At 44.9% G+C, this 27,147-nt stretch overlaps 4 protein-coding genes across 4 annotated transcripts; 2 read left to right on the top strand and 2 right to left on the bottom strand.

The window, feature by feature from the left end:
• Positions 1-15,643: 15,643 nt before the first annotated feature.
• On the bottom strand, positions 15,644-17,897 carry PtA15_14A102 (uncharacterized protein; the record flags this gene model as incomplete). Its single annotated transcript, XM_053162784.1, has 3 exons — positions 15,644-17,328; positions 17,407-17,611; positions 17,742-17,897. 3 exons carry the CDS (start codon positions 17,895-17,897, stop codon positions 15,644-15,646), a joined length of 2,046 nt encoding a protein of 681 aa, XP_053026775.1.
• A 913-nt stretch (positions 17,898-18,810) lies between these two features.
• Positions 18,811-20,847, bottom strand: PtA15_14A101 (uncharacterized protein; the record flags this gene model as incomplete). The annotated part of the gene is made up of 10 exons (XM_053162783.1): positions 18,811-18,921; positions 19,019-19,095; positions 19,207-19,288; positions 19,402-19,517; positions 19,611-19,729; positions 19,856-19,977; positions 20,082-20,115; positions 20,186-20,267; positions 20,367-20,389; positions 20,471-20,847. The coding sequence occupies 10 exons, from the start codon at positions 20,845-20,847 to the stop codon at positions 18,811-18,813; spliced, it is 1,143 nt and encodes a 380-aa protein (XP_053026774.1).
• A 170-nt stretch (positions 20,848-21,017) lies between these two features.
• Positions 21,018-23,268, top strand: PtA15_14A100 (uncharacterized protein; the record flags this gene model as incomplete). The annotated part of the gene is made up of 7 exons (XM_053162782.1): positions 21,018-21,206; positions 21,281-21,559; positions 21,643-21,962; positions 22,097-22,145; positions 22,261-22,365; positions 22,470-22,829; positions 22,936-23,268. 7 exons carry the CDS (start codon positions 21,018-21,020, stop codon positions 23,266-23,268), a joined length of 1,635 nt encoding a protein of 544 aa, XP_053026773.1.
• Positions 23,269-23,846: 578 nt separating this feature from the next.
• On the top strand, positions 23,847-25,589 carry PtA15_14A99 (uncharacterized protein; the record flags this gene model as incomplete). Its single annotated transcript, XM_053163271.1, has 9 exons — positions 23,847-23,871; positions 23,933-24,045; positions 24,115-24,173; positions 24,250-24,370; positions 24,463-24,723; positions 24,861-25,001; positions 25,085-25,168; positions 25,260-25,418; positions 25,518-25,589. 9 exons carry the CDS (start codon positions 23,847-23,849, stop codon positions 25,587-25,589), a joined length of 1,035 nt encoding a protein of 344 aa, XP_053026772.1.
• Positions 25,590-27,147: the final 1,558 nt, after the last annotated feature.

Here is a 27,147-nt window from a genome sequence, read left to right as displayed (position 1 = left end):
CACTCCCCTTTTGAGGAGGAGAAATATCAGGAATGGAGTGCTGGGGGAATGCACTCCAATCTGATGGAGTGAGACTCATGGGCACTCATTACATTTCCTGGCCACTGGAGTTCTTTGTGCTGCACTCCAAAGAGTCTTGAGTCCCCTGTTCTGCACTCCAATTGACTTGGAGTACTCTAGTCTGTACTCCAACAATCATTGGAGTGCACACTCCATGCACTCACTTTTGGAGTGCTTTTGGGATTTTTTTGGAGTGCATTTAGGCTGACCCATTCAAAAACGGCCTGCGCATTTTGCCGCTACACTAAACTTTGGGGCTAAAATAGTGTAGTTTAGCGTAGTGGCCCACCGTTGCTTGAAGCCAGGCTCCGCAACACCAGCAACCTTGACCAACCTTTCTGTGAACTTATAAGTTTATCCCAAACTATATATCACAAATCAGATCAGTCCCTAGCCAGGAAAGAAAAAAAGAGCTGGTTGACAGTCACCCCACCAACTCAATCACCGGGCCAAATCCCTTCATGATGGTTTCCTTATTGATAAGCGTCCGGCCCGTTTTGATCTCCTTCTTCACTGTCAACCCATCATACTTTTCCTCCACCTTGACGTTGACAGTCCCCTCTCAAGGATTGAAGTAGGCAAGCGCTTTGGCGACCGAGCACCTATGGAAGAACTCAACAACTGGGACCATCACAGCTCTCTGTGCATAGTGGTCCGCCACCTCAGCCGGCCCGGGCGCGGCTTTTTCTATTTCCTTCTCGCCTGTTGTCGTAGTGTCGCGGGGCAATGGTAGAGTACGCGGCGCAAGGTTTCTTCTTGGCCGATTCCCTTCTCTTGATCCAGCTGTGGTTTACAAGACAGTCTACCCGGTCCACTGTCCTGGCCGGTGCTAGAGGTGTCTACGCCAAGCACCGCGAAAGGGTTAGGTGCAACGGCTACCGCAGGTTCCCTCGGCTCAGAACCATCCTTCTTCTCCAGGCAAACCTGGTTACATCCTGCCCTACTCCCGCAGCGAGATAATTTGCTCGTGCTATTCTTGCTGATCGCTTGTTGGGCCTGGCGGGACTTCATAACTGCTGCTTGTGCAGAACAGACAAAACAACAACAAGCAGGTCAGTCGCAATACCCCACCCCCAAGTAAATAAAATGATTTTTCTCTCAACTTGGCCGCCTGATTGACTGCTTTCTTGAGCGCCTTACCCGTTGAACAGCAAGGACTTGATTCTAGACCTAGATTTAACGGCTGTGAGTTAGAATTTTTGCGAAAAGGCAAGGGTGCCTGCCAGCAATGATGGGAAGTTACGTTATCCAGTTTGGCTAGGTGTGATTTAGTTATCCAGTCCTAGGTGGTGTGAAATCCAACATAAATTGAATCTGCGGGTGTCAAGAGAAAGGTTTTATGTTGCTTAAAAATATGGACCCCAATTTATTCCAAGGAAATCCTATTTTTGATGTTAAAATAACGCTTTTGTGACCAAATATCAGTTATCTGGTCTAAGTTACCCAGATAACTGATTTTTGGTCACATAAATGATATTTCAACATCAAAAATTGGAGTATCTTGGAAAAAAAGTGGGACCATACTGTTAATCAACATTCAGCCTTTCTTTTGACACCCACAGATTCAATTTATGTGGATTTCACACCCCAGAGGACTGGATAACTAAAACACACCTAGGCAAACTGGTTAACGTAACTTGCCATTGTTGCTGCCAGGAAGACTCAATTTTATCAGTGGTTGAATTCTCTGGTAGTATCTGTAGTCAGGTTAGCTTTAACACCTAAAAAAAATGTCACATGATCTCAATAATTGGAATCGGTGGGTCCTTTGAGACATCAGTAATACTGAGAGTCAATATCCTCTTTCAAATTATTGACCTTTCTGTTATATGTTGCCACCACAGCGAGTCCTTCAGGAATATTTTATTCAGACTTCTAGCAAGGGTAGGGCATCCGGTCAAACACATCCCCAAGCTAAATAAATGAAAATGAAGTGAAAGATCCAATAAGTGCACAAGGGTAGATGCCACTACAAGAAAAACTCTGGAAACTGCTAGCAGTTGAGATGCAGAAGCTCAAAGGAAGATTGAGGTGATACTCAAGCCTTTCTCAAAGTTTATTTCAACCAAGGGTGAATGCACAGTCACTGTGCAATGTGCGCAGTGACTGTGCATGAAAGGGCATGATGTAATCATGTGGAGTTACAATGGCAGTTACCCTGGAGTATGCCACATGTCAACTGCTGGCAGTTTCTAGAGTTTTTCTTGTATTGTGCTAGGTTTATGCAGTTGGAGAGTTTTTGGGAGAGGACGTATGGGCCAGCAATGGTTGTGGCAAAGGCAGTGAAGCGCCTGTATCCAAGAAAGTTGTTGTCCTGGGCTGTTGATGGGGTTTCTGGATGGGTGTGGCTGTTGCACTGGATGGGTGGACATTGTTGGATTTCTATCTCTTCCATCTGCCTCATTGTCTTCCCAGAGCTCTTGGTTGTCATTCTCATCTCATCTTATGCCTGCCACAACTGATGCTCCCTTTTAGTTTGGTCATGCTCCTGTCTCACTAGCCATGTGACCTTGATCCCTGTACAGATTAGCCCAATCAGCTTTCCAACTACTGTGTTTCCTTGTGCGTGCTTGCTCTGCTTGTGATTCCTTGATTGTCACCAATCTCTCCCCGATTTCCATCTGATTCCATCGCCTTCTATGCATATTCATTTCAGTCTCAAACCCACAACTTGATCCTGTGTACATAGTCTATATCAACCCAGCCTAGACACAGTAATCAAACCTCCTTGTTTCTTCTTCTTCATTATCCGCGCCTCCAATCCGAGCCAATCCGGTGAGCTCTCATCCCCTCATTTTCCCTTCTTGAGCCTAAATGCTCATCTCTGTGCTTTCTTCGTGCGGCGGTCTTCATTCAAAATCCCTTCAGACATACTGGTGCGAAGAGGGCAGCTGTTTGGTGTCTGTGGAGAAATTGGTACTGGGGGGAGCTGTTTCCCTGGGGTCTGTTGCTGTTCCTGTTGTGGCTGGTAGAGGAGGGGGATGATGGGCAAGGCTCAGGCAGGGGCTGGGGTGGTGATATTGGCAATGGTCTGGTGGTAGTGGGTGGCGATGTGGGCGCTGTGGAACTCTCACGCAGGGCGTAAGCAGAGCTTGGAGGGGATATGCAAAATATCAAGGATTTGACAGTTTACACGGGTGCTTGAAGGGCTGCCCTCCTGTAATTAAGCTCTAGGAGATACACTATTTATTTAAGTGTGGCGCAATCTTCCTGAATTTAGCTATGTAAATCTTGTTACTATTTAAACCTTGTAATATGTAATTTGGATGTAATGTTATAATTTAGAAGAGTTTGGCGTGATGAGTACTCTGGGAGATTCCTGAACTTAAATTAATAAGTCAGATTTTCGAGTCAAAGTGAGAAGTTGAGGCAATATTTGATAAGGGGCAATTTTATAAGACAATGTTGGAAGGGGGCAATTTTTGAAGTGATGTCTGCTGAATGATATCAATTTTCATTCACTAATGCAAGAATGAGGGGGAAAGAAAACAAGAAGGAGCAAAAGAGGCCTCCTTTTATAGGAAAAATCACGCCTGAGAGCAAGGGTGGGCAGTTACGTTACGGTACGTTACGGAGGGCTAATTGGATACCGTAACTTTTTTTTAGTTATCCAAATTAGCCATTTGGGTAACGTAACATTTTTTTTGAGTAACGTAACGTAAAGTAACTTTTGTTATTTTTGAGTTTTGGAGGTTTTGGATAACGTAACTTTTTTGGGGTGGACATTTTTTGTTCAATATTCTCAAAAAATGGTTCATTTGAATAATGAATTTAGCATACACCACCTGCAAATGGGTGTGGTTTTCTCCGCAGCCACAGCCAGTGGTTTTCCCTCGGAACTCGTGCGGCCCCCGGAAAACTCGTGCGGCCCCCGGAAACCATCATTCGGGGTGATGATACACATAACTCACCCGGGCCGTTCATCTGGCTGGTCAAATGACGACCAGCCAAGTTGTGCAACTTGATGACCGGCGAGCCGCGGGTCATCAGGACACACCGATGACCGGACAGCCGCGGGTCATCAGGACACACCGATGACCGGACAGCTGGCCGGTCATCGAGCTATACATGCCTCAATGACTGGTCAGACGGCTGGTCATCAAGGCAGACAGCTCGATGACCGGAGCCGGCCGGTCATCAAGAAGGCAGACACTGATCAATGACCGGTCATCAAGGATACACCTCGATCACCTCAGACCGGCCAGCTGGCTGGTCATTGAAGTGTCCTTGATGACCGGCTGGCTCCGGTCATCGAGGTACATGTATACCTCGATGGCCAGCCGTCTGACCAGTCATCAAGGTATACACCTCAATGACCGGCCAACTGGCTGGCCATCAAAATTGTACCTCGATGACCGGTCAGCTGGCTGGTCGTCGAGGTATACAGGCACCTTGATGACCAGAGCAGGCCGGTCGTCAAGGCATACACCTTGATCATCCCTGTCATCAAGGCTGGATCATTGATGACCGGAGCCGGCCGGTCATCAAGGCCTTGATCATTGATGACCGGAGCCAACCGGCCATTAAGGCATACACCTTGATGACCGGCCAGCTCGGGTCGGTTCATCAAGGTACATTCATACCTCGAAGACCAGCCGGCTGGCTGGTCATCGAGGTACATATGTTGATGGCCAGCCAGTTGGCCGGTCATTGAGGTGTATACCTCGATGACTGCTCAGATGGCTGGTCATCAAGGTACATGTACCTTGACATCAAGGACACCTCGATGACCAGCCAGCTGGCCGGTGATCGAGTTGTATCTGTGCCTTAATGACCGATTAGATGGCCGGTCATCGAGTGTCTACCGTCTTGATGACCGGCCGGCTCCAGTCATTGAGCTGTCTGCCTTGACGACCAGCCGTCTGACCAGTCATTGAGGCATGTATACCTTGATGACCACCCAGCTGTCCGGTCATCGGTGCGTCCTGATGACCCGCGGCTCGCCGTTCATCAAGCTGTACAACTTGGCTGGTCGTCATGTGACCAGCCAGATGACCGGCCCGGGCGAGTTATGTTTACCCCGAATGATGGTTCCCGGGGGCCGCGCGAGTTCAGTTGGAAAACCACTGGGTGTGGCTGCGGAGAAAACCACACCCATTTGCAGGTGGTGATAATGGTTAGTGCTTGCCGCTTGTATGTTTTGCAACATGCAGGTTGCGGGTTCAATCCTCACTGTGCACCTATTTTGACCTGACACCCTGGGCAGAAACTGGCATCAGTGGCTGTTTTACATCAACTTGAGCCCAATACGTACTCATATTGAACAAAAAAACCCACAAATAGTCATTTCTCCTGGAAAGTTATGGCAAAGTTACCCAAATTTGGGCAAAACTGTGACGTAACCCATTTTGTTGAAAGCTTCTGGGTAACGTAACTAGAAAATAAACAGCCCTTTTTCTGTGGCAGATATTGTAACTAAAATCAAGGTATCTGTAACTACTGGGTAACGTAACTTTAAAAGTTACGTTACAGTTACGTTCCCAATTACGGGTAACGTAACGGCCCACCCTTGCTGAGAGTGATTTACAATGTAGTGAAATAAATGTACTAATGGGGAAAGCTGTTCAATGTAATGTGAAATAAATGTACCAGTTGGGAAAGATTTACATATGTAATGAAAACAATTACCCTTTTGGGTTATGATCACTTGGCTTGGACTAATTGGGAAGGAAAATTAAGTCTAAGAAGTGATTTGCTACATGTGATTGAAAATCTGTGTGGGGAAAGTTCCTATTGGGGAAAACTTGGCCATTTAAAGGTGATTGCCAAGATATGAGAAATTTCTAAGTGTATTTGTGATAAAAGAAACACTGTGTGAAAACAAAATTGTGTAGAGACTGTAAAATGAAGATGTGTCTGGTGAGAGTCGAACTCACAACCTCAGCTATGCTGAGACACATACTAGAGTGCTGCCTTTACCAACTAGGCTACAGACGCTTGTGGCTGCCAGCTGGGTGGTTGGTTGGTAGTGCTCATGGGTCGATCCGACAGCCCTCCATACTGTGGTGATACATCATGGTAGCAGACTAACTGACAACTCAACACCCCCCCTTGCTACATGATGGGAAGTGGGGATTGAACCCAAGAGAGAGTGGGAATGAGACCCAGGAAAGATGATCAGTGTAGGGATTGAACCCGTGATCTAGATGTAGGCTTATAGGGGTTTGCGTGGTCTTACAAGTAAGCATTCACAAATTCATCAAGTCTCTGTTATAAGCAAGTAGCGCTCAGGTAGCTCTGGGCTCATAACCTGATGAGCTAGACAGAGCTGAGACCAGCGGACACGATGCGGGTCGAGTGGAGATGGTAGTGGAAGGATGAGGAAAGAGTCCTTCCACGTCCGCTGGGCCCAGGTATACTACATACATGTGAAACTAGGTGTAACATGTGGATGAAATGTGTAAAGCAGAAAAAGAACAAAGAAAACCTGAGAACCATAACTCAACAAATTGTATACATGTGATTTCAAGGGTGTTCAGCGCTTTTGAGCACATTAAGATAAACAGTTCTTGTGTATTTTGTATGTAATAGCCTCATAACTTTTAAACTAGATTAATCCATGCTTTTTGATGGTGTGTACATGAATTCAATGTATGTAAAATGTATTTTAACATATTTTCAAGGGTTTTGGTTTTGATTGGTCTTACCACAGCGCAAATAGAGTGGAAGCAGTGTTTGAGTACCTGGGACATAACAATTGTCTTCTGCGGAGAACCAGCCAACAGAAGATCAATGAGAATCTGGTGTTGGTTCCATGGCGGTGGATCTGTTGTTGTGGCGGTGGTGTTTGTGTTGTCCCCATGGTGTTGGTGTTGTTGGTGCCAAGTGCAGGTCAAACTGTATGGCCAGTACGTGGATATATAAAGATGACCTCTGACCAGTCCATTTTCCCCCAGGCGCATCTGTTTTTGCTGTAATTCCAGCTGGCGGTGTGTCTCACGCTCTCCTGCTGCTGCATATGCATTTGCACATCCTGGGAGGTTAAAGAGCTGGCCCCCCATTATTCATTCTGCCATTGCACTGCAGGTTCCCCTACATGTTGTTTGTCCCTCCCGGTGAGTTGGGTGGCAATGTGGGCCTGGGCGCAGCAGCTTTGGCTGGTGATGGGCTAGGTTGCTGGTCAAGAATTTTTGTCCATTTTCAATGTAATTTAGTCTGTTACTTTAGTGGGGAAAACCTTTCAATTTTTTTGTGATTTGTTGCCTTGTGGGGAAAACCTTTCAATTTTTTTGTGATTTGTTGCCTTGTGGGGAAAACCCTGTCTTTTTTTTGTAAATTTTGTCTATTAATAGACTTGGATACTGTTTAAGTCCCTTTGGTGGAGGCACTTTTTTCTCCCGCCTTTGGACTTAGCCAATTTTATTCTATAAATCTCCCACACTGACAGTCAGACCAATGGTGAAAGGCTTTTACTATGTGATGTGCAATGTAGCGCAAAGTGAAGAACTTTTTTTGGCCTGGATACACCATGGTCCAGTAGCCTGATTTTACTGTATTTGGGCTGATTACTCAACTTATTGCAGCTCAGAGGTTTTTGATTGTTCAATCCCAAGGATCTCACCCATTCACCTTAAATTGACCTAATCAAAATATCAAACAACTTTTGGAATTTTCAACTTTTTTTTTCTGTCTGAAGAACAATACCAAGATTTCCCATAGCTGTTCAGCCATTTTAATATGAACAAAGCACAAAAAAACAACCCAAGTAGACACTTTTTTCACCCTGCCATGCCCCAGTTCTGTATACAGTCTTCCCAAGCCCTGGGGCTTTGGGGTTTGTAAGAGGGTTGTCCCAAACTCTCTTCCCCGCAGTCAGAGCAAGAACTGGGGAGCCAGTTTGGGTCACAGCCTTAGCCAAGCCATTTAAAACAAAGCTTGGTTCCTGCGCATTGAATTGAACACTGTAATCTTTTCCCCAGCTAGTTCAATACATTCACATGATATAGCTCAGAATACCCTGAAGATACTTCAAAAATAGTAATTTCAAGGGGTCATGGGACAAGAATTCTTGGACCTCCAGGAAGGTGTGAAGCAGCAAAAGATAGGGAAGAGCAAGACAAGTCTCATGGTCCAAAGGGCACGCACGTGGCCCTTTGGGAACAGGGTCAAAATTGGACAGGCAAAAAATCACCTGCAAAAGCTCATTGGGAGATCTGAGTCTCTCAGTTCAGTTGTGGGAAAATAGTCCCAAGTCCCGCCTTTGACGCCAAAAAAAAAAACACAAAAAGCCGCAGCTCTCGGCCATTCACCCCGGGCAAATTGGGGTCATGAGAGCTGTACAGGTTCCATGGTCCTGTATGCATGTCAGGTCATGCAGGTCCTGTCACATATACATGACAAGCTGTCCGGATCATGACATGCAGCTCACATCTCCAACATGTCACATGCACAGTAACTGTGCAGAGGCTTTCACAGACCTTTCAGCTACAGTTCACATACATGAAAGCCAGTCCTGCAAATGATGCATGACACAGGGCGCGGGAATTTTTTATGTGACATGCAGGACTGTGCAACCTGTACTATGCCTGTCATGACCCCGGTTTGCCCGGGGTGATTGCTTTTCACAAGCCTTCAGAGGCGCCTTCGCCGCGCCGAGTCCCCCGCCCCCCGAATAATCTATAAGGTGATAGTACACCACAGGTGCAAAAAGATATTCTGAAGCCGGATTGAATCCGGCTTCGAAATATTTTCCAGCTCATTCAGTACGGACGTCGCCAGGAACGAGTCACAGCATCCGCATTTGAGATATTTTGAGAATATCTCAGAAACCACTCTGAGTGGTTTCTGAAATATTTTCCAGAAATTTAGGAAATTGGTTTCCCACAGAAATCGGAGAAAAGTTTGATTTCAATAATAAAAATGGGAGGAAATATTTACAAAGGGGCTTTGAAAATATCTTTCCCTATTTTCCTCATAATATTTCCACAAACCAGCGGATTATTTTCAGACCACATCCAAAAACTTTTAGTGCACCCTTGGTGTACATGCATATTTGTTCAAACTCAGTGCAGGACTTCCCTTTGGGTCTGAGAGCCCTGTAGATTTCTATTTGCATGTTGTTGATTTTTGTTCAAAAGGAAATGTTTTCCTAACCCTGCGATTCATCTTTTTCATGTGCACATAGTTGTGTTAATTTAGGATTTAGAGAGGCATCTAAAGCTCTCTAAATGCCCACGGGAAGTCCTCCAGTCTGTCCTCCCTTCTGATTTGGCGCGCAGGTGATATCCGGCTCCGGGGCACCAGACCCGAAGTTCAAACCTTCAAGCAGGTACATGCATAGCCGGTCCATCCAGAGCCGGAAACATCTCATCGCAATTTCACTTCGATTGGTATGCATCAAGCAAGTTCTCTTACTGCCATGGTGTACACAGGTCACAGTCTTCTTGGTTGTGGCTTAACCAAGCGGAGGAGACTACAGAGGACTACAGAGACTTCATTCATATCCGTCTAACTGCAGATGCACCCCTTGGTTGTCCAGCATTTGCGATGTGGTTTGTCAGGTTTTGATTGGAGTTTCAATCGTGCTGACCCTTCAGTGGGCATATTGCGGGTTCACGAATTCAAACAAGTTCCGACCGTTATCTTTCCGCTTCAGGTTGAGAAATCCTGAAATCTTAAATAGCTGATGGCCCGTTAGTTGCCGCACTACCTCTTCAACGCGTGCTCATTGTAGAGGATGCTGGTCTCTCGCGTCTACGGTGAGGAGATGAGAAAAATGTGCATGATCGCTTTTTTAATCCTGGCAGGCCTTCTGCTTCTCATGCCTTGCAATGCCTTTGATTTAAATCATGTGTATATCGAGCCGAATGTGCCTACCATGTTGAATCTGAAAACGAATCATCTGGACGCTTCTCAAGTGCCAATTTCGCATCCCGGCATTAATTCAGAACTTTTCCCTACACTTGCACCGACCGCTTCCCAGAAATCAGAGGAAAAAATGGAAGCACACAAACGCTCCTCGCTTCCAACATTCGGTACCCAGAATCATGATTGGCCCTTTCCGCTTAAGCTTGCGGTCCTTCCATGTGCTTGCGGGGAAGTTCAGCGAGATGCCAACAAACACACAGGTGAAGTACTAGGAATTGGTGAAAATGCAAATCTTCAACCTGAAAAATTCTTGCCTTCTTCCGCAAGTAGCAAAGAAAGCAAGAGAAAAGAAGATCATGAGATCCATCATCATTCTTCTACCAAAAAAAGACCAGTTTTCAATCTGAATCTACCCCTAGTGGATTTCAATAATCTCTCAAATCATGTTGGAAACAGATTTGAGTTAAATTTGGAGCACATCAACTCAGCAGAAAAAGATCAGGAACATGTGATATTGGGGATAGGGAGTTCTCCTTCCAGAATAATCAGTTCACAGACGCATGGGAGACATGAATGCATCATCCCAAAGATAATCAAATGCCCCCCAAAAGCATTTACATCCACCAATTGTGATAGATATCCACAACCATTCTGGCCTATTAAACGGGAAGTACTGCTCATATCCTTCAGATTTGATTCCAGAGTATTTCAAGTACCAAGTGCATTGCAACAAGATCTGAAACTGAAGAAAATATTTTCTATGATTGGAGGTTTTCCCGGAGAAGAACTTTTAATAGATGAAAGTGATCCAGTAAAAGCTTATGATACATTCATCTCTCCCAGTTATCACAGGGACTTCAAAGCTCCCAAAGGTTTAAGTAAACTTGCATTGCTTCATCAGAGAAGATCTAAAGATGCAAAGAGAAAAATGTTGACAAAGGAATCAATTGATATAGTTTTATCATCAAAGGTTTCCTGGTTAAAATTCTGGGAAGAAAAAACACAACTTGAGTTGAATTTGAACAGTTTCAAACCTGAACGCAGGTATCAAAGTGAAGATATTGAAAAATACTTTCTCCTATTTCTGTTTTATTCAGAAATGATAACCTCCATTGTTGTCAAATCAGATCAAATACCATCTCATGGGAAGCTTCAAAAAACAAATTCACCTCTCATTAAAGAAGCAATTAATCTCTTTGGACCAATTGGAAGAATTTTGGGTTTCCTGAAGATCACAATACCATCTGAAAGAATTCAGGATACAAACCAGATTTGCAACCAAAAAGACCTATACATTGATGACTCCAAGTGGAAAGGTGACCCTTTGCTTGCAGTTTGGAAAATAATTCAAAAGTGGCTTGAAATGACAGATCAGAAGACCTTATATGAATTGATTTTTATAAATAAGAAACTTCAAATACCCTCTTTCAAGTTTTTCAATATTATATTTTGTTACTCAATCAGATACTACAGCAAAATAGTGGCTACCAATTCACAAGAGGGATAACCATATTGACATCAATCTGTCTGATCTACCCCATTATTTGAAAAAAATTATCAACATGCTTGTGCTTAATTTAGTGATCCTCTTTCAGTTTCTTTTGAGTGTAACTTAGGTGACGCAAGTACTAATACAGATTTGACAAGGTGTTTGTGAAGCCTGCTTGTCTTGTCTCACAATTTTCACAAATCAATCACCGAAGATTATATAAGCAATCACGACTCAGTACTTAGTTTCAACCGTCCCGCCTTCCTCCTAGCTCAGTAGAGAAGAATACTGATTCTTCTAGTGCGCTAGGTAAGCCTTTTACTTTTTTTCTTCTTTTCTGATCTCTTCTTTCAACGGTGAAACAGATACAATGTGCGCATCGATATCGGGCCATATTGCATCAACGATACCGCCCGATACTGTGCATCGAATCACATTCTCTTGGAAGGCGGATGCGATATGCATCGTTCAAAGCGCATCGCTTGAGCGTTGCGATACAGGCTTTTCGTTGGATGTGCATCGGTTTAACTGATGTGATGCCAATAGATGCGATACCGATATTTATCGGTATATCTCCGCATATATTGCCCGCATCGCATCGCATCGTCTCTACAATGCGATGCGAGGTTTTCTCGCTGTATCGATCAAGCGATGCGATGCGATACAGCAGATTAGCAACATGGTGCATCGCCCCAACAATGCGATACCGATAAATGTGCAATATTGCATCGTATCGCATCTGTTTCACCGTTGCTTCTTTGTTTTCCTCTGGATCTCAATTTTATATAGAGAGAAGAATCAACAGTGGGTCAGCTACGCTAACCATAGCTGTTAGTGTAGCGTAGCGCAGCGCAAATGCGCTATTTTTTAGCGTAGCTTTAGCGCAATCGCGCGCATCTGCGCTAACGCTACGCGCCCAGGGTGCAAAGCTATTTTAGCTTTTAGCGCAGCGTTAGCGAAGATTTGCGCAATGGCGCTAACGCTAAGCACGCATAGCGCCGCTGAAAATTAGCGTAACGTAGCGGCGCTAACAGCGCGCTAACGCTATTCAAAAAAGGCCAGCGCTTTCTGCTGCTACGCTAAACGTTAGGGCTAAAACAGCGTAGTTTAGCGTAGCGGCCCACTGTTGGAAGAATACTGATTCTTCTACTGAGCTAGCAATTCAAGTCTAGGTTCTAGAAACTTCTCTCCAGGAAATTTGGTCCTGTGTAGTCCCCCTCCTTCTTAAATCTTGGCCCCTTGAACCTTCAGATCCTCTTCAAAGTTCTCAAGTGTCTTCCAGTGAAGAGTAAATAAATGGCTCTTACAGTTTTGAGGACATGGTCTGAGCACAGTGAGTCAAAATATAATTATCATTCAGTGAGGAAGAAGAAAAGCAAAGAAAACAACTAGAATATATAGATACACAATACAGGCTGATTTGTGGGTTTATATAGAACATCATACCACACTATAAGGATACTGCTACCCTATCTCAACAGTTTTGCCTTTTTGATATCTAAGTTATCAGTGACTGAAACTTGGTCACAAGATTACAAATTAAAAATATTTTATCAATTCTATGTTCAAAAAATGGTGTTGGATATCATAAACCAAATTCAAAGGATATTTTGACATACTCAGATTGTGTTTGAAAATTTTTCTTACATCTGGTGATATCTCATCATGAGATATCACCAGTTGAAAGTTGACTAACTTTCAGTAACTTTCCATTGCTGCTTTGAGGTCTGCCAAATTACAGTCAGGTTGGCATCTGAAATTCTTTGATTTTGGATTGTTGGCCCAGAGGTTGGGTCAGTTGATTACTTCCTGTGCAATCTGGGACCCTTGCATATGCCGCTTCAGACCCAAGAGTCTAGATGTTTTCAGGGAAATCTAGCTTTTTGGGCTCTATTTCAGAAGGGAAGTCCTCCAGTGCTCCTGTAGTCTAAAAACATAGTTGTCAAAACAGTAGATTGTACATATTTATATTCATATAACTCACTAGCACCTACCTTCACATGATAACATGCACCACCCCCAATTTTCATTGCATCACATCTCCCAAATGCTGAGAAAGGATGCTGGCCTGTCTATACAATATGATGAAAGTGTTGATGACCGCTTTGTTGGCTGGCATTGTGCTACTCATGGCTTGTAAGGTGTTTATCAATCCAAATATTGTGCCCGCCATGTTGAATTAGGAAGGAATTCACAAGTGCAAATTTCACAACCCAACACCATTTCAGAAATTCACCATACACTAAGGGTTTTCAAAGTTGAAATCATAAAATTTTCAATGCATAAAATCATAAAATCATAAAACTTTCAAGTGATGATTTCATATGTACCATTCTAGAAATGTTGCTCTAATTTGAGTGCTTGGGTGCAACATATTTTTTCAGCTTAGAATTTTATGATTTTATGGTGTTATGATTTTATGCAAGTCAACTTTGAACACCCTAACTTGCATCAACAGCTTGCCAGAAATTGGGAAAAACAGTTTAGACAAAAAAAAAACTTTGGGACCAATCAGAACACAGAATCATGATCAGCCCATACATTGTAAAATTTCTGTCTTTCCATGTGCTGGCATGTAATGTCAACAAGATGAAATTGAAACCACATCTGAATTACTAGCAATTGGTTGTAACAATGAAGGTTCCGATCCGGTACCTTGGAGCCGGATATCACCTATCCCGCACCCTCACCCTGGTTATATCCGGGATCTGACCAGTTCTCTGCAGATCTGAAACAGGTACAAAACCAAGCGGCATTCCCCAAGAGAGGTGCTAATTTGATTGGGCTTACCCCCAGGAAACCCCCGATGAGAGGGGCACTTGGCGGGTATTCCCCAAGAAAAGGCCTGATTTTAGGGTGTTTTCTGAAGGTTAACCGCATAAACCCCACTTTTGGGCCGCTTTTCACTATCCGGCCTGTTTCCAGATCAAACCAGATCAATCCCGAACCCGGATCCGGTCCTATTTCCTTCAAACCAATTGGAAAACAGCTGGGTTTCCTGAAGAATGCAAACCCATCTGGAGAAACTGATGATAAAAAATTGATTTGGGACCAAATAGATCTACACATTGATAAATCTCATTGGAACATTGAACCTTTGATTGCCATTTGGAAAGCCATTTAAAAGTGTCTGATCAACAGACTCTACACAATTTACTTTTTGCAAATAAGCAACTTAGGATCACCTCTTTCAAGTTTTTCAGTTCCATGTTTTGCTAGTCAATCAGATACTTCAACAAAATCATTTCTTCCAGTTAACAAGCTGGTTGAATATGTTGATGTGGATGCTACTGATTTATCCTGTTACTTTAACAAGTTTACTTGACATGCTTCAAATCTATGTTACAAAATTGAGATTTCAATTATGCCAGATGACCCAAATTTTAAGATTATTTTGAGAAAACATTGGAGGACTTCCCATGCAATCTGGGACCCCCGCAGATGTCGGTTTAGACCCAAAAAATCTAGATTTTTGCAGGGAAAGCTAGTTTTTTGGGCTCTAGATCACTTCTGGGAGGTCCACAGATCTCAACAGGAAGTCATCCAATCATTACTATTTTTAGAATGAATAAAAAATGGTTTGCTGAAGACCGTATCAAAAACAGAGATGCCCTCACGCGAGCTTTGACTTCCAAGCGATAAGCCTCGCGCATGGCTCTCGCCAGCAGATGCTCGCAGCTGGGGTTTGGCCCTACACCCCCAACCAGCTTAGGGCTTTCAAGACATTCTTGATCTCATGACTGTGAATTCAATTATCGCGTGCACCTCACCAACTCTTCTGAAGACCGTATCAAAAACAGAGATGCCCTCACGCGAGCTTTGACTTCCAAGCGATAAGCCTCGCGCATGGCTCTCGCCAGCAGATGCTCGCAGCTGGGGTTTGGCCCTACACCCCCAACCAGCTAAGGGCTTTCAAGACATTCTTGATCTCATGACTGTGAATTCAATTATCGCGTGCACCTCACCAACTCTTGATAAATCGGCATAGTAGAGCGGACAAATAAATAAATAAATAAATATGTATATATCAATGATGGCGGGTCATTATGAAAATGTCTATGAGTAAATCTCCGGGTGCTATATACAAGATGCAATAAGATAAGAATAATAGAGAAAAGGGTCGGAAGTAAACTTATAAAGCAAGGTTGCAGAATTCTACCGAAGAAAAGTTCGGATCAAAGATGCGATTTTTTGAGTGGTCTATTTGCCCAAACTTCCTCGATGGAAAATTTCTATGATGGTTTGAAATGAGTTGATTTAGAGTAGATGCTTTAATTAGCATCTCAATCAATCATCACATAGGGCATCGAAAGATGAGCTTGTTAGAACATGAAACTCGTCGAAGATGTACCGAAGAGCGGCGATTCGGTCATTACGCTCCTCAATGGACTGGGCAGGATTAAGCCGAAAGAGTTCTCCGAGTGTACGGTGGATTCTCTCATAGGTTGCTTGAACCAGTGACTCGGGGATGACTCTGTGGGTTCTTCTGAGCTCACCAGCTGCTGGGTCGTTAACAGCAGGTCTATTGAAGCGGGCCACAAATGCTGGAGTTCCAGGGTCTCCAGTGGGCTGACCCTCTTCGGGAAGGTTTGGATGAGGAAGAGGAGGCTCTGCGGGCTGACTTATCTCTGCGCCATCCGCACGACCAACCATGGAAGTGGTTGTCTGAGGGTGGAGGACATTCGCTACTTCAGGTCCTCGAGGAGACGGCGGTCTGGGGTTGGAAACGCTTGGCTGATTTTGAAGGACAGGGGGGCTGTCGATGGGCGTGGTAGTAGTAGTCGGACGACGAGATCCACGCGGTCTGCGTACTGGGATAGGCGATGGAGAAGTCTCGATAACGGGCTCCGGAGATTGTGGTGGGACCTGTTGCGGCGGTCGGCGTACGGTAACACCGGTAGGCGGAACACCATGTCCGAAAACAGAGAGAGGTGATGAAGAATTTGCCGGGTAGCGTCCGCGAGTTGGTCCTGGAGGATTTGGCACAGAAGGCATGGCAGCAGGAGGGCGAGCAGGCCTGCGAAGTGTGAGGGGTGTTGGAGAAGTTTCATACTCATGCTCCCAATTCCATCCTGGGAGCGCTGGCACGGATCCGAGCACAAAGTGAAGGGAAGGAGGAGGAGCAGGTGGCATGGGGGCAGCTGATCTGAAAGTCTGAATTGCAGACTGGGTGTGACGGGGACGAGGGGCTGGCAGGTGAGATGACGACTTCAATTTTCTAAACTTGGGCAAGTTGTGATACACTGCAGGCTGAGATGGACCAGGGGCTGGCTGGTGAGAGGTGTGTTTCTGGGTGTGGGGTTCAAGATCTGGTTTCGCCACCTTGGACTTGGGTATTTTACTCTTAATGGCAGGCCGGGGTGGCTGGAAGGCAGGCTCGCGAGATGGTGAACTACTGCTCTCTGCGGGTGGCAATTTGCTCGTTGCAGGCCGGGAGGGCCCAGCAGCTGGTTGACCTGAGGGCCGACTGGATCCTTGGGCCTGAGGTCGCTCTGGTTTTACGCCAGCTGGCAGAGGTTGCGGGCCCCGAAGTGGTATTGGAGCCATTTGAGATCGCGTGCGGTATGTCTTGGCCAGTTTTTGACGAGCTTGATCCTGTTCAAGTGGTTGACCGGGTCGTTTGGAACGTCGCATTTTTTCCTCCTTGGTCGTAGGTACTAAGGCACTGCAATCGCGTAACAAAGCACGCAATGATTCTTGGTAGGCTGCACGCTCTTCTTCTGATCTTTCGTGCTGAGGCCGTTCCCGCCTGGAGTGAGAAGCCACACTGGAAGGTCTCAGACCTTCTTCAGCCGCCTGAGAAGTCGACTGACGGCGACTGCTCCGCCGTGCGCGCGCCCGAGGGTTTGATGGACCCGCTTGATGAGTTGGGGGAGATGAACTTTGAGTGACATCGGAGGTTTCTTTCGCTGACTCCGACTCCGAGGTGGCGGGACGTTCATCCGCGGAGGGAGTGTGGTCGGATGAATACACTGGAGAAAGATTCCATCATAAATCGACCCTTTCAATCAGATCAAAAGAAACTGAGGAGTGAAGAGAGAAAATCCTACCGAAGACGTCGCATGGTTGTCGCGCCTTGATGCAGCGGTCACAAGGTTGGCCGTCTTTCTTGGATTTTCTGGCTTTTTTCCAGGTACAAGTAACTTCTTTTTCGCAACAGCGAGCACAAGCTCGTGACATCTCAAGTGGAGATTGGGTGCGGTAGTAAGCTAAGTAGAATATGGAAAGATGGGAGAAGGGTGAGGCAATGAGGTACTGAAAAGCGAGTGGGGGACAAGGGTGTGTACGTTGTGAATGGTCTAGATATATGCTAGGCAGCATTGACGAAGAGCATGACCGGGCGGTTTTACTTTTCCAATGCTTGTTGTGAGTTTGTTGCCCTAACGTTTCCCTCAGCGGTGATGGGGTTTCCATAACCAGCCGGCCCGTGGCCGAGTATACCTTTTCCGTCGAAATTGGCTTGCGTTCTGTAATGCTGCTGAGTGCCTCCATGAAAGACGGCTTTGGCGTCCAACCTCAGAGAATCGCCGGGTACGGCCATTGCAAGAGACGGCCTGCCATCGCGGTCGGCTGTGCCCCAAGTTGCGCTTCAGAAGTTCGGCATCATGAGTCCATGTACGGCGTCGGAATCCGAATAATCAAGCGCCCGAGGTGAGCTGCCTGTTCCGGCTGTCCGTTGGATAGACGCATCGGGGTGGACTCCTGTCCGCAACTTCGCCAGACTAGCAATCTCTAGCAGTGTAAGATAAAAAAGCTCGGATGTGACAAAAATCGCATTAGTAAATTGCGCGTGCCATGGCCTTGTGACGGACTCCGACTGCCCTTCTAGTTCAGCTGTTGCACTTCTCTCACAAGAGCTCACATTTCCAACACCACGCTCGACATCACTTTCTCTTCTTGGAATGCTGTTCTTGAAGATATCCAAACTGGGTAACATTTCATGTGTTGAACATCATCTACTGTGGAAGAAGAAAAGGAAAGAATCAAATAAACCACCAATCTAAGCAAAAACGCACACACTCAGCATCGCAATATCGAGCATCTTTTATGGACACACCACACACATCAAAACGTGTTGCTTATAATTGATACATTGACATACGAAACAAAACGGCGTGTGGCAGTTTCAGCGGGTGGGGCTGATCAAGCGTGAGTCGCTCCGATGTAATCAATCTCCGTCATCATCATTGAGAAGAAGAAAAAAGCGTTCGTACAAACGATACATGCATGATATACTACAAATAAAAACTAAATGGCCTTCCTCTTCCGTCAACCCTTCAACAACATGCGAGAAATGAAACAAAAACATGATAATGTCTGCCCAGAAACTATGAGTGGCTTTTCTTACTTCTTGCCAAAGACCATTGGATGATCGTTGATGTGGAAGTGGACAAAAACCCTCCGGGTTAATTGTCCTAAGTGGTGAACGTACCCAGGAAACCAAACAGAGCGCTTCAAAAAGACACCGGACAAGCGGGCTTGGTAGCACTAGGCCCAGGGTTAGGAGGCCGAGTGGGTGTTTTCTTGGGCGTCGCACGAACGACCAAGGGAATCATCCCACCCGTCTATGATAAAAACGTCCAGTCAGATAGAGCAGAAACAAGACGTGAACCATTCGCAATCGACACATAGCGCAGGCTTTCTTAGATGACAGGGACTTGCCTCAGTCGGCCATGGTCGATGACCGAGAACTCTCAATAACGACGAAATTACTCCGGAGTGAGCTGTAATTGAAATATCTAAAGTGAGAAACACACCAATGCGTAGCTGTCAGCTCCTTTTCCTTCTTCCAATTCCACCCATTTGAATTCATTTTTTTCTTTTATTTTTTTCATCGGCGCGTCTCTTACAGGTGAGGTTCGAAGTCTTCGAGTCTAGGAAAATCCTTGTTAGGGCTGCTTTGATTCGAATGTCTAATTGCTTATCGGTTTCCTTGATCGATTCCACCCGGATACAGATTCAAAAATTGTAACGCTGAGATTAAGTCATTATCATGTACAAGAAAACGCGTGTTTGCTTTGCAGTGTGGCTGTAATGCGACATACCTGGAAGTCTTTAGTCCACAGCAAGTCTTGATCATTAAATCCGTTCTCAAATTCGACGACTGGGAAATCGATAGAGATGCTTTGTTTCGATCTTCGCCGATCACAAGTATGCAAACCTGTGGACAGATGCGAAATCAAAGAATAGTGTCAATTGCAGGAAAATACATCTCGATCTGGTCTCAGCAAGAAAATTAAGAAAGAAGCTGAACCAATATTCTCTCTCAAATTTTCTGTAACAACGATCTGTGGATGCGGCTGGTTAGTATGGTCCGAGTGGTTTGTGGCGTGTTTCCACACCCCGGTGATGAGCATGGTTTCGATAGCCCGACTGTGTTAAGGTAAATGCAGGACGTCAATCCGATCGACTTGACATAGAAAGGCTAGCCTCTCGGATGGGTATTTGTGTGACTGATTCCCCAGAAGTCAAACACAAAGCGGAAAAGGGGGAACAAACCTTAATGGCGAGGAGATAAAGATTTCGGGAAGGGGCACGTGGTTGGCTAGTTCTCTTGTCCAAGCCTGTTCAGCAACCCGAGCTTCAGCCTTCCCAAGACTACTCAACCTGGCGTCTGGTCCCTACACCCAAATGTCCAGAATAGAAAATTTTGATTGGTAAAGTACAGATAAATATTTGCAAGTTTTTCTGGCCTTGCCAAGCAGGGAATAAGGCCGTTGCATACCCAAACAAGTTTGCCATCCGTCGTCTTCTCAGACCTACCAACCGAATCACGAGAAGCTATGTCAACGGGCTATCTTGAAATTTGCCAAGACAGTACATGCTAACCAATAACAATCCCACATAGGGGTTCCATACTTGGACTCTGCCAGGTTGTGAAATCCTTGGCCATGTCTGGCGATAAAGATCACTGAAAGGGATCCCCCAATGACCAAGGCTTCAGCGCTCGTTCTTGCAAGGAAAAGTTTGCTTGCTAAACATGATTAGTGCAGGCGTGATGATTATATACCTTTATGCTTGACATGCCTCGGGCTAGGTAGTTGACTCCGGCCGTCAGAGTCTGTGCGTAACGGGTGCAAGGCGAATGCCTATTTTGAAGAGACATGTACTGACCTGTTCTTACTGAGGAGTTCAATTTGTTGCTTGAACCGAATCCATCGATCCGGCGACCGATGATCGATCAGACCAAACGAGGACTTGGGATGGTAGATACGAAATCCCCGAGGGTCCCGGTGATATTCGTCCTGGATGAAAAACCCAGACAGTGAGCTCAGGTCGAAGAATTCGAGAGGAAGGTTGCTGTTCTCGAGGTTGTTTTGGACGTCATGGGATGATGGGAATTTGGGGCGGTAGATGGATATGTATAGAATGAAGGCGACGAGGATCGATAGCGTCTTTCGATTGAGCCAGGTCGAATTCGATTGTGGGGGTGGTTGAAGCTCGTGGTGTGGTTGCTTGTGGTCAAGTGGTGGTAAACTGGTGTGATCCATCGTGGCTCTTTGGATGGATTCAAACAGATTCAAACTGCCAGTGTGGCTTTCACAGGCACTTTGGAGTGACTCCTGTATGTATTTAAACTCTCTATAAGCTTCACATGTATGTATATAAATATGCGTTTACGTACAATTTGTCATTGCGGGGTAGCATACATCTCTGTAACATGTCAAGCTGTCATGTGACATGTGAGTTGTTGTCGACAGGCGGCTTGCCTTCAGCTGCAGTCTTCAGACAGTGGCCCCACCAAACTACCACCAGCATCATCAAACCGACCATGGATCATTACAACCGGCCGAAGATTGGAACAGCTTCATTCCTTTCGTGTGTGGCTAATCTGTCGAACACGATTCTTGTAAGTACTCGCATTTTCTCTGGGGGATGGGACCCTCAAGCTGATTGTTTTTTTGTTTTTTGGATTGATCATAGGGCACTGGGATGTTAGCCATGGCCCATGGTTTTGCACAGGGAGGCCTCATCATCGGCTTCACCACAGTCATCATATGTGGCTCGATGGCCTATCTAGGACTATATCTACTGTCGCTATGCGCTGCCCATCCGGCGATTCCCCAACGGACTGCATCCTTTTCCTCAATCTCCAAACTCACCTATCCACAGGCGTCAACCCTATTTGACCTGGCTATCGCTATCAAATGCTTTGGAGTCTCGATATCGTATCTCTTGATCTTCGGTAAATTAATGCCCCAGGTCAGCCCCTTTTCTCCGCTTGTTTTCCATTATATGCGTTTGTTCACGATACCAACGGCTTGAAACCTTGATTTTTTCCTCAGGTCATCTTAAGTTTTAAATCAACAAGCTCCTTGTTATTGACTGATGAAAACACTGAAAATACGCTTTGGCTTCTTGACCGAAGGTTATGGATCACACTATCAATGCTCGTTCTCGTCCCAGTCTCGTTCCTACCGACCCTAGATTCTCTCAGGCACATCTCTTACGTCGCTCTAATCGGTGTCTTCAACTTGATCATTGTCGTCATCTTCAAGTTTTGTTTTTCATCCGATCCATTGCCTTCGAAGTCTTCTGGGGCCGAAATTCATTGGATCAAGCTCGATCCTTCCTTCCTCACCGCTCTGCCACTCTTTGTTTTTGCGTACGTATAGGTATATATCACTTTTTCCATAGTGGTCTCCCCTTGAATCTTCACTTTTGCATTTAAAAAAAATCACTGATTATTGGAACTAGCTTACTCCACTTTGCTTGGGATTAACGTTCTTCCTCCGACAGTTATACGTGCGCTCAAAATATATTTTCAGTTCACAATGAAATGGTCGACGTCAGTACCCCTCCTGAACTCTATCGTCACGATTTTAAGCCACGCAGTTTTCTTTTCCTGCTTGATTATCAAACTGAACGTAAACACACACTCCTTTTTGTTGATCATCAAACAGAACTCGCCCCGTCAAATGAAGACAGTTTTACTCACATGCATCGGGAGCGCCGTCGGAACATATGAAATTGTTGGAGTCTTAGGATACCTAACATTCGGGTCAAAGGTAGATAATTTCGCTTCACACCGACAATCATACATAAATTCCATAGATTTGAAAGAACCGAACTGAAACTTGAACTCAATCAACTCCCCTCAATCAAATGAAAGGTTTCTTCGAACTTGATCTCGGATTATGAAAGCTCAATTTTCATCTCGATCTCAAGATTAACGATCTCGATTCTAGTATTATTCTCATATCCCTTACAGCTATTCCCCTGTCGGAGCTCACTCATCAAAGTCCTGAATCACAAACATAGTCAAGAGTCTTCCCCAGAAATCCACCATGCCCCCCTTGCTACTACCAGTCAGGATCTTGAACGTGAAGATGTTCAAGATTCGGTAGAAGTCGGAGACGAAGATATGCATTTGGGAGATGAACCGATATCTGTAAAGCTTTATGTCGGCATCACAGCCTTTCTCCTATTAGGAAGCTTTCTCATCGCGGTCAATGTTGAAAGATTAGAAACTGTTGGTCCCTTATTTGATTGTGTTGCACTTTTCTTCTCCCGAAAAAAGAGAATCATTCAAGTTGACACATCTTTCTGCTTTTCTTCTCGGTTACACAAAAACAAAGGTTCTTGGATTTGTAGGCTCAACCGGTAGCACCACGATTTCATACATCCTACCAGGTTTATTCTTTCGCAAGTTGTTTCCAATTGGACTACCATCAAGCCCAGATCTCACCACCAACCCACAGCTAGATCGCTACTTTGATCATCAGCAGACGACGGAGCAAGAGGCAACCGAAGGTTGTCCTGACATCTTGCATGAGCGTCAGCAGGTCGACGACTTGATTGCGCCTCACCAGCTCGTCCTCTTGAGGAAACTCTCATTCGCTCTTGTCGTTGCCGGATTCGTCATCATGGTCGTTTGCTTTAGCCTGAATATCCATGATGCTTTCTTTTGATCATCATCAGTGTAAATCAGTCGAACTAAAAACTAAGCATTTCCCCCCTTTTCCCTCATGTTTTCTCCCAGATATTGCCTGATTCGTGTTGCCGTTGTACAAACCGTGGCCATCATCCCTGATTCGCTTTGCGTCTTTGTCTATCATTTACTTGTGTTTTGTGTCAAGTCATGTTTTCATCTAGCAGTTGTCAATGTAAGTTGGGAGTGCCTTTCGATCTAAGAATAATCAAAACAAGCTCCCGGGCATAAAGTTGTACCAAAGATTCTTCTCTTCCTCATTGTAAGGGCAGCAGATGCAAATAGATTGACCATACATATATCACGCATTTACATACGCATGCAGTCTCATGAAGCGTTGTGTGATTTTGTGCAGGCCCTGGCCTGCCCTGGGCCCTGGGCCCTGGACCCCAGCCGAGACAGGAGTTATGCATGTATATGCGGGTTCTTATCAACCGACGACCAGACAACGAACCGAGATGATGGCCCACCAGTGGCCGCTGCCACTTGATTGTGGCCTGAACCATATTCTGTCAACTACACAGTCGGTCGGCGCCAAACCAGCACTGAGTAGAACCAATGGCCTTCCAGAACCCGCCACCCAGTTCGTCAGTCCGAACCTTCAGGACCTTGTGGACAGCTAACACCAACACCTGAATTTCCAGCAGGAATGAATGACGAGGACGATGAATCGGACGATCCAATCGACATGTTATCCTCCAAATCAAGGACTAGATCATACGTGAAGGCAGGTTCACCTAGAGCCCCATCTCAATCCGTAAGTCTCTTACAATTACGTTTTCCTGACATCCTCGTGGGTGGCTTATATTTTCAGCTCGCATTTCAGTTATTGAACCCAACCACGGATTTCCCCATAGACAAAAACCATGCTGTAACTTCATCCAGGTGTGTAAATCTTCTCATGATCTTATTGGAAACAGCAGGGAGCAAGCAACCGATCTGCATCCAAATATTTTTGCAGTCAAGGATTGGATCTGCTATCCAGTCATTTTGGACAACTGCACCTGTCACAAATCAATTCCAGGACGAAACCCCACCAGAGGCAATGGCCGACATCTTTAACACCAGCCCAACAACTCATTGTCTGTAATCTGCCTGACCTCTGTCAATTCATGTATGCCTTCTGAGAATGAGTTGAATAGCTGATTCAAGTCATGGAATTTGTAATTCACAGGTGGACAAAGCATTGAGACCAAATAATGAAACAATCTATGATCTGCCGGGTGCTAGTTGCGGAATTAAAGAGCTTCAGATTTTATCATTGCCAGCTCAATGGATCAATGACGAGATTATTAATTATTATGGCTCCTTGATTAATCTACAGTCTCAAAATCAAAGATCCTTGAAAGCATTAGATGTGCATTGTTTTTCTAGCTTTTTCATGAGCCAATTTGATCTTGGTGGCCATCAGAATGTTCAAAGGTGGACTCGCAAGGTCAGTATAAATACAATTTCAAATAGTTCAATAAACCATCAATGAACAGATTTTAACTGCTTACAATTTGTTTTTGTGTTGGATTTCCTTGCTCATAAAAATTGGAATCCATATGATTATCTAACAATGATTTGTAGATTAATCTATTTCAAAAAGACTTGATATTATTTCCCATCAATCTTTCAAATTTACATTGGGTTCTTGGTGTGATCAATATTCAACAGAAAAGGTTTGAATATTATGATAGCCTAGGCGGATCCAATTCTAAAGTTCTTTTGGTATGTGAAATTCCTGTTCAAAAAGTAGAACAAAAAATAATGGAAAAGAAAACAGTGTTTAATCAACTTGAATTATTTTTTAGAAGCTACGGAGGTATTACAAAGATGAGTATCAAACAAAAAATAGTGACAATGCAGACCTGGCTCAGTGGACGGATTACCAGCCTGTCTGTTATTTAAAATTTTTACTGAGCTCACTTTCTGCAAGTTTATACTGATCACTCATCCAATCATTTTATATTCAATTAACAAAAGCAGGAAGTTCCATTACAATCAAACAGCTCTGATTGTGGTGTATTTGTTTGTCAATTCATGCATAGCCTGAGTCAAAACTCAATCCATCAAGATGCACAGGAGCCAATGTTTGATTTTACTGCCAAAAACATGCCTTATCTTAGGCAGAAAATGATTCTTGAGGTAAGTGGCATGTTTGAATATCTCCCAAATTTATGTACTGAAGCTAATTAGGCTGGATCCTCTTGTTATACTGTTCACATTGATTTGATTGCTGCAAAGATCATCAGCAAAGCATTTCTTCCAGACAATTCCCCAGAGAGCTCCAATCAAGCTGGGACTTTGAACCTGTAGCATTTTGTTTAGGGGATTTCACATTTTTCCCAAGATGTATATTTGTTTTCTTTGAATATATTCTTCCCCTTCAACATTTAACAAAAAATAATCTTACCATTTTGGAAAGTTATGTTTCATCTTTATAAGAGATGCTTGTGGAAACAATTCCCAAAGTTGGTTTACGTCCCATGGACCCGCGGCCAAACCCTCCCCAGGATCCAAAAAGACCCCTTTTTGGGTCAGGTATTCTGGCAAATTATGCAGAAATTTGGGAGTTGTCCACCCAATTCTTTTCATTTATTTTCCATATTTTCCCTTCTGTTTTTTGGGAGTTGTTGACCTCTTCCCCCTGGATAACATCCTTCATTTAGCAGTGTCACAAATTGTGGATGTTCCCCAAAAGGAGTGGACAAATATGGTGATAATTCAAGAGAGAAAAGGATTAAGCAAACGTAAAGCTCATTACAAATGAATTGAATAGTTCCCAACCAAAAAAGATAAAGAAAAAAACACAAAAAGTAGAGGAATTAGCATAGCATAGCACAGTTTATAGGTGGTAATACATTTTATAGGTGGTAGTACAGTTTATAGGTGGCAGTACAGTTTATAGGTGGTAGTACAGTTTATAGGTGGTAGTACAGTTTAGGCAGTAGTATATATAGTGTAACACAGCATAGAGTATGGAAAGTGCTCTGTGTGGGGTCTCCTGGAACCTTTGTTTGAGTGGCTTTTTTTAAGCTGGGCCCTGTTCACATTGTGAATTTTTGTTATAATTTTACAGCACTTATGTATGTAGCATAGAATTTACACAAATGCAGAATCCTGAAATACACCCAAATCACAATTCGGGGGGGGGGGGGGGGTTCAAAATTGAATTCAACAAAAATTTAGAGGTAAATTTAACCTGCAATCACAATTTTAACTTTGTGGGTTTTGGATTCTGTACAGTGCAAGATATGTCATACACAAAAAAGCTGGGCACAAGTTGGTCACAAAAAAAAGACTTTGAAGGACATTCAAGATAGAGATGGCCTCGCGGTACTGGTTTGGGGGTGCCTGGTACCGCCTGGAGGGTACCCTCTGGTGCTCCGGCGCACCAGCCCAGAGGTACCAGGTGCGGTACCAGGTGCCTGCTTTGGGGGTAAAAAACTGAAGACACCCGGGTGTACCGCCGGTGTACCGTTGGCTAGGGAATGCCTTCAGGTACCCGCCGCGCACCCGCCAGGCGGTGCCGGATGCGGTGTTGGGTGTCCGCTTTTGGTGAAAAAACGGGTGCGTACCCGGGTACCCGCCTCCCGCACCCGCGCAGCCAGCCAGACGGGGAAGTTGGGACCTTGCCCTCCCAAGCCAACCAACTCCTTCCTGATCTCCACTTTGGTACCTGGTACCTCACCCCGGTCGGTCAAGGCGGCGTTGTCTTCCGGCCAGGGCGTTGTGGAGCTGGGTGTCCCCTGGCGGCGTTGTCAGTGGATTCCCAGCTCTGACCAGGGCCCCTGCCTGCAGAGGACTCGTTCGCTTGTCTTCCCTGCCCCGCTGAGCCTCATCCTCGGCGACTACGCCTCCGTCACCCTCGCCG

The sequence above is a fragment of the Puccinia triticina genome, chromosome 14A (assembly GCF_026914185.1).
Source record: "Puccinia triticina chromosome 14A, complete sequence".
In the NCBI taxonomy this organism is placed as follows: Eukaryota; Fungi; Basidiomycota; class Pucciniomycetes; order Pucciniales; family Pucciniaceae; genus Puccinia; species Puccinia triticina.
The sequence above is the reverse complement of the archived record's forward strand: the minus strand, read 5'-3'. Positions and strand labels throughout refer to the sequence as shown.